The sequence below is a fragment of the Leptosomus discolor genome, chromosome Z (assembly GCF_034619465.1).
Source record: "Leptosomus discolor isolate bLepDis1 chromosome Z, bLepDis1.hap2, whole genome shotgun sequence".
Classification (NCBI taxonomy): Eukaryota; Metazoa; Chordata; class Aves; order Leptosomiformes; family Leptosomidae; genus Leptosomus; species Leptosomus discolor.
In genome coordinates this window covers 58,013,671-58,027,986 of record NC_141419.1, presented here as the reverse complement: position 1 = coordinate 58,027,986, position 14,316 = coordinate 58,013,671, and the positions used below count along the sequence as shown (strand labels likewise).

Here is a 14,316-nt window from a genome sequence, read left to right as displayed (position 1 = left end):
CACTTTTTTTTCCCCTTGTAAATGCATTCTCCACATCCTACACGACAGAAAACTTTAAAAGATCACAACCACCTTTTCAATGAGCATTACAAGAAGGTCTATTTGAAGGTCAGTTTTTGAAAGCTCCATTCACCCTAATACATTCTGCCCAGCAGAGACTTTTTCTGTTAAGCTTCCTACTGAAGAGACTTCATGAAGAATGGGAAAGCTCAGAGCATTTATAAACACAGACATCTACCAGTTGCTTGGGTTTTAAAGACTGACAGGTGCAGACAGACCTGAGTTCTTATGACTATACTCAGAACTGGCCAACTCCAGTCTGGAACGATACAGAAATTAACATACCAGCAGAAATCAGCTCTCATCATTGCCACGACAGATGTGAAAAGGCAAGCGTAGTAAATTGTAAAGAAAAAAGCTATTGGATGTACTTGGCTTTCTTTTGCACAGACTCAGTAAACTACCGCTCATTATTCTGAATTTGTCATTATCTATGCCAGTCTACAGTATGCCACTGAAGCAAAAGAATGATATATACATGGAGGTGTTAGAATAAAAGCAGTCACTCCAAGTATTCTGTAACCAACAGCGTAAGCACTTTATAAATTCCTACATCTACCTAGTACAGGCAGATGTAGCTGCTTTTCCTCTTAAGAAATACACACATAAATTAGGCCAAGAGAATTAAACACAATTCAGAATAAATTGTAGAAAGATCCTAGAAGGCATGCAGCAAAAAAGCCACCAGTGTTTTCATATTGCATAAAACCTTCCAAGTCTGTATCTTCATTCTACAAATGTGTAATTTTTAAAACAGGATCACAGTACTATATTTGCAAAGGAAGAATCCTACACAATTATCGCGATGGCCCTTCTGTAGTCTGAAAAGTCATACCAAGTTGAATGCTCCAATTCCAAGTTTTACTCCTCCTTCAAACTGGTAATAAGTTTCAATTTTGCTTTTGTTCCCCTGAGTCATCTGTAGCACCTGATGACACTCTCTTTTGATGCAGGAAAAAAAAAGGAGGGAAGGGGAAATATGATTTAGGAATCATACGAAGTATAATCATTATGATTGCTATAAAAATATTTCTTTTTATTTTGGAGGCATTAATGCAACTGCACCTGTTTATACCAACATTGAATCTAAGTGTTTTCTAATGGCTTACTTGTATATTTGGTAACTCGTCCTAATTTTAAGGCCACCTTTGATAAAGTTGATCATATTTTCATCCTGGAAGAAAAAAAATGTAATTGTACAAAAATGTGCTTTCAGCTATTACAGAAAACACATAAAAATCTTCCAGATATATTTAAATACTTTCATTGGAAATATTAAAAATGCTTTTCAGTTATTTGACTAGTCTCTAAGGCTGAACACTTCAAGTTGCCTGAGAAACGTTTTCTGGTGCATGTTACAAATTCTAAAATTTAAGAGGGGGTGAAAAAATAGTTACTTTAACAGAACTTACTATGCATATAAATGAAACAAGAAAGCTCTCCAGCAGATGGTGCTGTAGGAACATTTTGGAAAGTTTTGAAATACCGATTCTGACACACACAAGCCAGGCCACAACGTGGCAGAAGACAAACCAAAGAAAACCCTGAACAGATGAATTACCCTGAAGAGATGAATTTCCATCGTTGATCAACCATAACCACATGTGCTACCCAACATATGTTCTTATTAACCTCTAGAAAAATAAAAGTAAAGCCACAATGTACTAGCCATCAAAAACAAATTCCTGAAAAGCGAGATGGTTAACAGTTTAACAGGACAGAATTTTTTGCTCTTAGAATTCACACAGAATGGGAACATGTGCAGGCATTTCAGAAATGCACATTTAAGTACTCGAGAAAAGCATATATGATGTGGAAAATGAAAAAGCACCAAAAAAGCCTCAGAACTATCAACCAAAGGAAATTCTGGCTTCCATAAAAGTGTCACCATTTCAGAAGACCTCCACCATTTAGTCTGCCAGACTGAACACCCAAACACAAGTATTTCAGTACAAGCATTCTTGCTACCTCTTTCTGAATGATAACATTTTCATTAGCATCATCATCCTCATACGAATTAAGCTCAGTTAAGGACTAAAAATACGGAGCATGACAGCAATCAGCAGAGCAGGGTATTACAGTCAACAGCAATGGATCTCTGATAGGGATAGCGAGGTGCTGCTTTAGAGAAAGTACACCCCTAAGGTTTTTCTTCATTTTATACAGTCCTAAACTCACCTCCAACAACAACTCGTTAAAAATTCTCCACATGCTTAACCCCACACACCCATAAAAAAGAGGGTTGCTTTCATTTGGTTAGTAAAGAAGAAAGTCAGTTATAAGAAAGACTGGCATTCCATTAATAATATTGCCTGATACTTCTGGCCAAAGTACTGTACTAAGTGGTTTATAAAGCTTTGCCAAATTAATTTTTTTAGGTCCGTCTGATGTTAGTATCTTTGTGCCTCTCTCCTTCCTCATAATTTATATCTGAAGAGATTATCTAAAATACATTCATTAAACATTTGTAAAACAGCCACATATGTAAAAAAGGTATGACTAACATTTCTTGTTTTCAGGAGTCAAATTTCAAATTGAATTTGAAAACATTGTAGCACAAAGTCCCAGTACCACAAGCTAAACAAGAAGCTTACAAGACAGTATTAAAACACCAGATCTTCCTGTGAACTGAATTACTACCTCAGCAACGCTAAGATATGCTCATTTTACAATAATTCATTACTATGTTATTCCAGACATCATGTCCAAAGCGCATGGAGAGCGATTCTGAATTGGAGACAAGTGGGAACCAGTTGAAGTTTTGTTACTCGGGCAACTTTTTCGTGAAAAAAGAGACTTGCGCTTTCAAATGAGACATTTCCTCATACTTGAACATCTTTTTAAGCAAGTGCTGGACACTGTCAGATGTGATGAAAGTCATTTAAACATAACATCTGTATAAGACTGCAATATACTTTAGGTTTTTGGTTCCTGGGTATCAATAACATCTTTGGTTATTCATATAAACAAAGCGAGGATTTTGCTCAGCACAGCATTTACCGTATTTTTCAATCACTGCCATGAAATAACATTCATTCACTAGGAAAAAGTTTGAGTTTTAAATATCGTATCTACTGTGGGGACGATGTTTTACAACTTTCTATTAAACTGCTACACAGAGATACAAAATAATCAATTGACTTTACCTGTACAAAGGTGAGAGCTGCTTTCTGTAGTAAGCATTCAGCATAGCAGATTTCAGCATGCATCTCCTCTGTATAAGAAAGAAAAGTCATTTACTGTCAAAGTTATTTTCAAGATTCTCTTCTTGGGGTCAATGGATCAAATAAAATGCTGCCAAGAAAAGTAAAAAAAGCAAGATTCTGCTGTCACTGCTTTGCCAACTGCTGAATAACACCTTTATCACACAAATGCCAACGGAGTTCTTCTGTTTCACTTCTCCTCAGACAAAAACTTTGATCTTACCAGAGCTGACCTCAGCCTAGGGCAAAAGCTACTTGTCATTCTGGTGGATCATCTCCTATACTTCCCATTGATCGTAAGCTTAAGTATCAGCCTAGAGCAACTATGTCTTCCAACCCTCCTTCCACATCTTAGAAAAAACTTTTACAGGTGAACGGTAACACTCACTGTGGCACAGGTTTTTCCTACGTCCAGTAAGACATTATAAAGAGGTTTTCATGAAGTCATGCTCAAGAAACCAAAAGCCCCGGGCAGACTTTCTGTCCTCATGCAGCACTAAAGTACATTTGACTTAACACATGAGCGACATAAACTACTCTGCATCCACGCTGCAAGATCAGCCACATGCACAAGGCTGCTGAATGTACAGTGCACACATGGTGAGTTTGATGTGCCCAGTATTAAAGAGGATTCTTCTGTGCCAGGTTAGAAAAAAAATGCATACTTGATTCTGCCCGAATCAGAAATAGGACATCAGCATTTTCAGAGCCATGAACAACGTACTGACACCGTTTCCCATAACACCTTAAGGCAAAACAGACAAGCACAAAACTTGTTAATATATTCAGATTCCAAGGCAACTAATGATAAGGACGTATTCCACAGCATCACTGATACTTAAACTTTTGGGAGCCGTCTTATATTTAAAAAAATATTTTAAAAAAATATGGAAATTTCTCTTCAGTCCCATAATGTGTTATGAAAGGCATTCCTTTTAATTCATGCACGCTCAGAGCCAAAAAAAAAAAAATCAGTCTAAATCCCCCATTTTGAGAAACTTCGCATTCAAATTAAAAAAAAAAAACCCACCATACAGGTGGTTTGTTCGGTTTTTACTGTAAGATACTAATCAAGTTAAAGAGTTAAGCATATTTATACACATTGGTAGAGTGTTTTTGAGCTTTTTTCACTTTATTATTTTAATTGTATTATAAACCACTTACCTTCGCTCAACTGATCCACTGACTGTTTAGAAACTAGATTGGACAAGGATTCCACCACTGTGCTTCTTTTTCTGAATCTAAATCAGTTGTACATGGAAGAAAAGAAACCCACACCGCATGAGCAACATTTCCACACAAACTTGAACTTAATTATTTATAGTTCTTAACCATTTCCATCCACAGTTTATAGACATTCTTATTCTTAGCACAGTGATGATGTGCCAATAGTTCCAAGTCTTTGAGTAGTCTAGTCATGGCCATCAGTATGCATCTAGGCTCAGAAGCCTATCCAACCTTAACTGATGTTCCAAGCACGTGTTTAATTTACTTTCAGTGTACAATAGCTTCCACCCCACTTTTACCCACTGGCTGCAGAGGTCTCTCTGATTCCAGTTAAGCCAATTGAACCGGACTTAGAAGTTTTATGAATTACTCTTTTCCATTTCTTAAACTTGCATTCAGAATTAGAATGAAAAAATCAAAAGCCGCTCTGTTTTCAACATAAATACTTCAGTATTTTACAGTGTTTTATGCCAGATATGATGCCAAAGCAGCCACATATTTTACTTTCAACAGATGTCAACTGTTGATACTATAAATTGCTAGTTTATTTTACTATGGCACTCTAAAAATTAATTTGTTACTATTTACAAATCACTGAGCTTTATGAAGAAGCTAAAGAAATAATTCTACCTTCAGAAAAGGAATGTATTTTGTAACCCAGGAAAGTAATGAATTATAAATACTGAGCATGACCTTATCGGTTTTTTTTTTACACTATTCTCGCACACCGAAAAGCACAGGATCCTGACAAGATCATGACCCTACATAATGCATACAAATTTTAATACAATGCAATCAAAAATAATGGTCAACTAAGGAACATGTAGTCCTGGCAATTCTTCACCTTTGAGTGTTTGATTGCCTTTGTGTTGCATTTTTGTGACAGAACAGACCAGAGCACTTCTGCATAAAAGTTTGTATCCTGCACAGATGGAGGCCTTTATTAAAACTATGTGAAGTCCAAAGAGGCACCTAATTTTCAGACATAATAACACAGTTTAGATGAAACTGTGAATGATAGCACACCTGAAAGAGGCAGAAAGTGCTAACCCTTTACTTTCTCCAAGTAGTATCTGATCATTTTGTCCTGTTTCCTTTTCTTTGTCATTGCTGAGGAGGTGATGTTAAATGTCTAAACGAACAATATCTGGTGATAATTTCTTTGGAGACCCTTCATGATAAATTATGGTCTTATCAATGTGATGAAGAACCATTACAGTTCTTCATCATTTCTATTTGGGTTTTTTCCCCACTCATTTCTGTTTATGTCAGAGCACTTGATATGTTAACTGTTTATGTTAAGCACTTTAAGCTTTGACAACCCATTTTCTAAGTTTTTTTAATGAAAAAAATAAAGGTCACTAATAACTGCTGTTTTCTACTCTAATTCATCATTGTTCCTAGCAAGACCAGAAGCAAATGTTCAGATCATTCTTGATAGACATAACAGCCCTTTAATTTTACGGTAAGCTGAACACTTACATTTGTAACAACGACTTAAAAATTGCTTTGGTTTTAGAAGAAACCTCAGTGCAAGTTTAATCCTACTAGACTATTGTGTCCACCTTTGAAAACAGCTTTCAAAAAAAAATATATTTTCATGATGAAAGTGAAAGTTCAAAATATGGAGCTTCGAAATTGTTGATCCCCACGGAAAACAAAAAGTCATTGGTTGAAATAGCTCAGGCAGTTCAACCACATAGTGTCAGCTTACGTGCAGGTCTACACAGCCAACCAACCATTTAACTAACTTTAGAGGCTATACATTCCCAGATCCAACAAATCTGCTGTTTCTACAATACTAGGAAACATACCCTTATCAATAACAACTGGACAGTGAGATCTACTCAACACCTTTCCAAATTCAGACCACTATCACATTGACGATAGCCTGCTTTGAAAGCATATTGACAGCTGGGATAGCTTACAAATAACTCTTATTTGATTTAGTACCTCATAAACGTACACTGCTTGGGCTTACCTTTGGCAGGTTTGCAAAGCTTCTTTCATTGTAGAAATTCCCATTTGTATATCCTGCTGCTCAAAGGTCATGGCAGCTTGCATAACTAAAATAGTGCTGTATCCAAGGGCATGGTACATACTATCTTTAGACCTAGGGCAAACATAAACCTTGTGCATTTAAGCAAAACTTTAAATTACAATACAAAATTAAATGCTGAGATGCTGGCATTAATTTGTGAAAAGACAGAAGAATAATGCAGGACAGTAATGGACATGAGAACATAACCTAGGAAGTATCATCTTCCGCTGGGTGCTACCTGTCTGCTTCTACAGGTTACTGTCACAGTAAGTTCCAGAAAACATTCAACTGGGTTACACAAACATTTCCACTTAATTATATCCCATTTACAGTCTACTGATACATCTATTTAACTTAGCTAATTAAGCCTTGGCATAAATACTCATTCATCTGCTTCCACTTAACATAAGAAGCAAGGATATCCTTCTAATATTACTATTTCATCCAAGTACACAAAAATCTGCATTTGTGCCATAAAAAAGTCAGCACATACATGCTCAGTCCTGCATAAAAGGCTACATTTAACCAGCCTGGCTTTCACCACATAATTACACAATCAAAAAAAAAACAAAGTTGGAAGGTGGCTAGAGGTCATACACTCACACTTATCGGTTGCAGCAGCACTATTGCCAACGTTACACCAGGCAAACTCGGGCTTTGTCTAACCAAGTTTCAAGAGTTTCAGGAAAATGAAGACTGCATACCCCTCTGGTGGCCTCTCTGCTACCGTACTATCAATGTACTTTTTCCTAATGCCCAATTTGAACCCCTTAAGCCTCAACTTGTGGTGACTGCCTCTTGGTTTACAATCTGCCACTATGAAGAAGGATGTCTCTGTCTTTGCAATGTCGCCTCAATAGCTCGAGACCACTATTAAATTAATGCATAAGTCTCCTTTTTGCCAAACTAAACCAAATTCAGCTCTCACAATCTTAATGATCCATATATTCTAGTCTCCTAGCCATGCTGCTAGCCCTCTGTTGAATCCTCTCCAGTTTCCTCAATTTTTTTCTTCCCCCTAAATCAAGGGACCAGCGTCCAAATGTAGTTTTGAAGACAGGAAACTTTAGTGTCTGTCTTCTGTGACTGCTAAAGAAAAGTGTTTATTTCTTAAATATATCAACACATTCCATAACATTTTTACATTATTTAATGACTTAAGTTTAACTTGCATTAAAAAGCTATATGTCATTAAAACAACTGGGCTTTTATTTTTTTAAAGGTAGCTCTTTCTTTCCTTGCTAGGCTAGGTCCTTCTTTGCAGATTAGCTGAATATGCTACACAGTAAATTCAAAGTCTATTAGCTGCCAGAGACTCAAAGCATTGAAACCACGGAGTTCAGAACATTGTTCTTCTTCACAGCAAATGTCAACTAAAACAAATACTTCACTGTACATTAAAAAAACCTATTGTACGAAGCAAGGTTTTTTTGTTTTACAACACATAATACCACAGAATCATAGAATGGGTTGGGTTGGAAGGGACGTGAAACATCATCTAGTTCCAACCCCCCCTGCCATGGGCAGGGACACCTTCCACCAGACCAGGTTGTTCAAAGCCCCATCCAACCTGGCCTTGAACACTTCCAGGGAGGGGGCAGCCACAGCTTCTCTGGGAAACCTCTTCCATTGTCTCGCTACCCTCACAGGAAAGAATTTCTTCCTAATAGCTAACCTACACCTACCCTCGTTCACTTTGAAACCATTACCCTTTGTCCTATCACTACACTCCCTGATCAAGAGTCCCTCCTCACTTTCTTGTAGGCCCCCTTTAAGTACTGGAAGGCTGCTGGAAGGTCTCCCCAGAGTCTTCTCTTTTGCAGGCTGAACATGACCAACTCTCCCAGCCTGTCCTCATAGGGGAGGTGCTCCAAACCTGTGATCATCTTTGAGGCCCTCCTCTGGACTCGCTCGAGCAGATCCACATCTGTCTTGTGCTGGGGGTTCCAGAACTGGACACAGTACTGCAGGTGGGGGTCTCACCTGAGCGAAGTAGAGGGACAGAATCATCTCCCTCGACCTGCTGGCCACACTTCTCTTGATGAAGCCCAGGATACGGTTTGCTTTCTGTGCTGCAAGCGCACACTGTTGGCTCATGTTCATCCTGTCATCCACCAGCACCCCAAAGTCCTTCTCCCCAGGGCTGTGCACTCCAATCCACTCATTGCCCAGCCTGTATCTGTGCTTGGGACTGCCCTGACCCACGTGCAGGACCTTGCACTTGGCCTTGTTGAACTTCATAAGGTTTGCATGGGCCCACCTCTCCAGCCTGTCCAGGTCCCTCTGGATGGCCTCCCTTCCCTCCAGCGTGTCAACCGCACCACACAGCTTGGTGTCGTCGGCAAACCTGCTGAAAGTGCTCGCGATGCTGCTGTCCAAGTCACCGACAAAGATCTTAAACAGCACCGGTCCCAATACCAACCCTTGAGGAATGTCACGTGTCACTGGTCTCCACTTGGACATCGAGCTGTCGACCGTGACTCTTTGAGCATGACCATCCAGCCAGTTCCTCATGCACTGCGTGGTCCGTCTGTGAAATCCATGTCTCTCCAGTTTAGAGACAAGGATGGCGTGTGGGACAGTGTCAAACACCTTACACAAGTCCAGGTAGATGACATCAGTTGCTCTTCCCTTATCCACCAACACTAACTCCATCACAGATGGCCACCAAACTTGTCAGGTGCAATTTGCGCTTGGTGAAGCCATGTTGGCTGTCACCAATCACCTCCTTATTTTCCATGTGCCCCAGCATAGTTTCCAGAAGGATCTGCTCCATGATCTTGCCAGGCACAGAGGTGAGACTGACCGGCCTCTAATTCCCCAGGTCTTCCTTCTTTCCCTTTTTAAATACAGAGGTTATGTTTCCTCTCTTCCAGTCAGCGGGAACTTTGCTGGACTGCCACAGCTTCTCGAAATATGATGGATAGTGGCTCAGCAATCTCATCTGCCAGTTCCCTCAGGACCTGTGGATGTTATCCCATCTAGTCCCATGGATCTGTGCACCTTCAGGTTCCTTAGATGGTCTCAAACCTGATTCTCTCCTACAGTAGGCAGTTCTTCATTCTGCCAGCCCCTGCCTTTGCCTTCTGAGACTCGGGTATTGTGGCTGGAGCACTTGCCAGTGAAGACTGAGGCAAAAAAGTCATTGAGTACTTCAGCCTTCTCCATATCCCAGGTAGCCAGGACCCCCGTTTCCTTCCAGAGAGGGCCCACATATTCCCTAGTCTTCCCTTTGTCACTGACATACCTACAGAAGTTTTTCTTGTTGCCTTGATGTCCCTGTCCAGATTTAATTCTATCAGGACCTTGGCTTTCCTAGCTAGATCCCTGGCTGCCCAGGCCAATTCTCTGTATTCCTCCCAGGCTACCTGTCGTTGCTTCCACCCTCTTGTAGGCTTCCCTTTTTTTGTTTGAGTTTGTCCAGGAGCTGCTTGTTAATCCATGTAGGCCTCCTGGAGTTTCTGCCTGACTTCCTCTTCACTGGGATGCATTGCTCCTGTGCTTGGAGGACATGATCCTTGAATATCGACCAGCTTTCTTGGGTCCCTCTTCCCTCCAGGGCTTTATCCCATGGCACTCTAGCAAATAGTTCCTTGAACAGGACAAAGTCTGCTCTCCTGGAGTCTATGGTAGCAAGCTTGCCGTGCGCCCTCCTCGCTGCCCTAAGGATCTTGAGGACCATTTCACAGTCACTGCAGCCAGGGCTGCCCTTGAGCTTCACATTCCCCACGAGCCCCTCCTTGTTGGCGAGAACAAGGTCCAGCATAGCTCCTCTCCTCATTGCCTCCTCTATCACTTGGAGAAGGAAGTTACCATTAACGCATTCTAGGAACCTCCTGGATTGCTTGTGCCCTGCTGTGCTGTCCCTCCAACAGCTATCGGGGTGGCTGAAGTCCCCCACAAGAACCAGACCTTCTGAACTTGAGGCTGCTCCTATTTGTCTATAGAGGGCCTTCCTGGTTGGGCAGTCTGCAGCAGACCCCCACTATAATGTCTCCTGTCACTGCACTCCTCTTAATTCTCACATATAAGCCCTCAGTTGGCTCCTCATCCATCCCCAGGCAGAGCTCCATGCACTCCAGATGATCACTGACAGATGGCAACACCCCCTCCTTGTCTCCCCTGCCTGTCCCTCCTGAAAAGCCTGTATCCTTCCATTCCAACACCCCAGTCATAGGAGCTATCCCACCACATACCCACGATGCTAATAAGATCATAGCCCTGCAAGTGTCCACACGTCTTGTTTATTTCTCATGCTACATGCATTTGCACAGAGGCATTTAAGTTGGGCCCTCAATGAAGCTGATTCATTGGCTGGAATTCTTTGTGCTGCTCTTCAGGTGCTCCCCTGCTGACCCATGATCCCTCTGCAGGCTCAGGGCATGAATTGCTGTCACTGCCATCAGGCTGGTAAGAGTGGGATGGACTGACGTTTCCCTCCTGCAGCAACTTTAGTTTAAAGACCCCTTCACCAGCTTGGCAAGGCTGTGACCAAAGATGGTCTTCCCTTTCTCTGACATATGGACCCCATCAGCCCCTAGTAGAGCAGGTTTCCCAAATCAAGTCCCATGGTCCCCTGGCTGTGGCACCAGTCCCATAACCAATTGATGATATATATGAAACATACAAAAAACATTTGGGTAATATATATATGTGTGTGTGTGTATTTAGTAATACACATGTGTACAATACTTGCATGTAGAACTTAGTATTTTTCAGTACTACCCAAAAATAGTTCCAACATACACAAGTGCAGGTGGGCCTTCTCAAAACATTACTCTATTACAAATAACACTGCACAATGCCTAGAGAAGAGAGCTTGGGTGTAAGGATAGCTTATTTGAAAGGTGTTATTTTTGCCTACCTCATGTACACTCGAGCTCTCCATACCACTTGATAGCTGTGTCATCCTCCCAAGGTTTCATTTAACCATGTTCTTCCACCTGTCCATACTACTGACCTAACAACACCAACCCATGATTCTTAATCCAGTCTTATTATAACCAAACTGCAAAGCGATAACTTTAACTCACTCTACTAACACAAGCTACAGATCCATCTCACTGACACATCTCTCAACATCATAGACATCTTCAAGAGACAGACAGAAGAACAGGGAAAGGGATTCAGATCCCAGTTCTAGAGAACAGCCATCCAGATTGCCTCCCCACACAGTCACAGGTAAACTAGTTTTATCCTACAAACCCTTTGGTATTCATTAGTTGCCTACATCTGCACTGCCATGCTTTTCTTCTCAGTGGAGCAAATGCAACAGGTAAAAATGCAGAATTAGTCAGAAGATCAAAAGGCGGGCTTTAATGGTAAACACTACTATGACTCAAATTTAACATAAAAAACAACAAAAAGAATACTCTGGAGTTTTGTTCCAGCTTTGTTGTCTTGTCAAAACCAGTTCCATTGTACAAATTCTCTGATCAAAGATACCTTAGATAAGGTCTTGCTCCCCTGCTCTTCCCCTCCTCACAAGGAAAGACAGCTTGAATGACAAACTCTAACAGAATAATTCAGTGTTTCATTAACGTGTTCTGCAATAGTCTTAAGGAGAAAAAAGCACAGTGCTAAAACCCCAAGGTAGGGAGAAACGCTTTTGAACGAAAAGGAATAAATTAAAACTATTGTCTTCAGAGGCCTTAAATTAATCTACAGCTACCATAGCATACTTCACACTATCTGTTTACAGTAACTTTATCAAGTAACAGCACCTCACCATGGTCGAAGTAGTTCCAGGGCTTCAGAGAACTTATTGTTTAGAAATAAGTTCAGTGCCATTGAACATTCTTCCAGAGCACACTTGAGATCCATCTTGGATGCCCTAAAAAAAGATTCTTAGTTTAGTCAAACTGCAAATATAAACAGAAAATTAAAATATTTTTTCCCTTATATAACACAGGGGTCTCATAGCAATTATATTACTAACTTTTAAAATCCAGGTTTACAAAAACAAGTCATATGCTTAACACTTTACCCATGCTACATGGGTGTGCCCTTTTTGCTTATTTAAGTGATGTTTATGTTTTTGTCTTTTTTTTTTTTACCAGTCAATATGCAACGGAGTCATTTTTACTGCTACTTACATAACATAAACACTCAAAACTTATCACTGTGTCCAAACTCTCAATTCTCCGTATCAGTACAAACGCAGTTTCAGATTCTGTAGTCAGATCTAAATCTTGACAGATGAAAAAAAAATAATGGTATTTTCACCCCAGAAAGCAGCAAACAGACACTCACTCTGAAAACAGCTATGCCAAAAATAGTCCTGTCAGAAGCCTGCAGCTATGCCAAAAGCCTTTGTCCTTCCTCATTCACTTCAAGTAAAACCACTTGCACTTGCTTAAGATTAAGCCATCTATCAAAACCACTACCTCAGCCAGTTCTGTCTGAAAGACTCAGGAGCACTCAAAAATTGCTCCATGTGCAGGACTGGTGACAAAGTGGACATTCATGGTAGTGATGATTATCTAGAAGCTATACAGCCTGCAATGCGCACAGCTGGATCTGGAAAAGATAATCCATCTACAGCTTTAAAACAACAGGTTTGGGCTCTATAAACAGGCTTTATCCAACTAAGGTAAAGCAGTGGTAAGCAACAGATCATGTCAATCAGATGAATATTTAAGAGTTGACCAGAAGAAGAGAACCCTGAAAGGAATTTAAGAAGAGAAAAAATAGAGGAGTTAACTGCTCTAAATCTGACAGTAACCCACACACACAGAAACAAACCAAGAAGAAGGGAGACATGACAATATGACAGGACAGGTTTTTACATAGAATATTCAACTTCCCCTACCCTCCTCCTCTCTCCATCATCCAAAAGCTTTAAAAACATTAGCTCTGGTTTTTGTATCCTTTCCGGGGCAGAAAAATGGCCTAAGGCTCGATGACATCCCAGAACTGTTTCTCACTTCATTTTCTGTCCTTTTTTAGCAGCAGTACTTGAAAAATTCACCTTCCGGCAAAAAAAAAAAAAAAATCTCTCAATACTTGGCAACTACTAGATATTTATTATTGAACAAACCAAGTGGCAAATCCTGCCCTTCATAATGAAGTAGTGAATTGCCCAACAGTCAAAATCTGTCAGTTTTACAGTCAGACTGTTACCAACAATTTTAAATACAATTTAAATACCTTTATTTTCTCCCCTACTGGGATGCAACTTGATTATTATGTACACAATGTTAATTTTTATGTAATTTTATGTAGCAAAAACCTACCATTCTTAAAAGTTGAAGCACTTGCAGCTCTGCTTCAACCATTTCTGTTAGCCACTCACTAAGCATTCATGTCTTTCAGGTGCACACACACTGCAGGAAAGGTCATATTCTCAGTGCAACCTACAGCCCTGATCGCCAGCTGTCCAACAAAAGGACCATCATCACACCAGCAGAGAAGGGCCACCGTTGCAATCCAGTCAACCAGAACAAGTCTTATCAGCAAAGCAGCCGCCTCTTTTCCCATGTGCGTAGGGTTCCTGCCAGCCCATCACACCCCAGGTTTCATCCCAACATCTAATCCTAGGTCAGGGCCTGGGGAATAAGCACTGCAACACAGCCCATGTTCGCACTACCTATAGAATGTAGGTACGTGTACTGAAGTCTTTATTAGTACTAGTTACTGGAAAGCAAATCTACTAAATTTGTGCTCTCTTCATTGCTGGCCTACGTCACCAACAGCATACTGTCCCATTGCCACTATGTTCTTTCACTTAATATCCTTAAGCTACATATCTAAATTGCCTTCCAATTTTCTAAAAGCATTTCAGGG

At 40.4% G+C, this 14,316-nt stretch overlaps 1 protein-coding gene across 1 annotated transcript in view; it reads right to left on the bottom strand.

Annotated features, from left to right (window-relative positions):
- Positions 1-12,363, bottom strand: part of TTC39B (tetratricopeptide repeat domain 39B) — a 28,828-nt gene extending 16,465 nt beyond the window's left edge. Inside the window, exons 1-6 of the mRNA XM_086479311.1 lie at positions 12,260-12,363; positions 6,472-6,603; positions 4,428-4,504; positions 3,207-3,274; positions 1,170-1,234; positions 896-1,001 (exon numbers count right to left, since the gene is read on the bottom strand). Coding sequence (XP_086335437.1) covers positions 896-1,001; positions 1,170-1,234; positions 3,207-3,274; positions 4,428-4,504; positions 6,472-6,603; positions 12,260-12,354 — 543 coding nt within the window. The 5' untranslated portion in view covers positions 12,355-12,363. The remainder of the gene's footprint in view (positions 1-895; positions 1,002-1,169; positions 1,235-3,206; positions 3,275-4,427; positions 4,505-6,471; positions 6,604-12,259) is intronic.
- Positions 12,364-14,316: the final 1,953 nt, after the last annotated feature.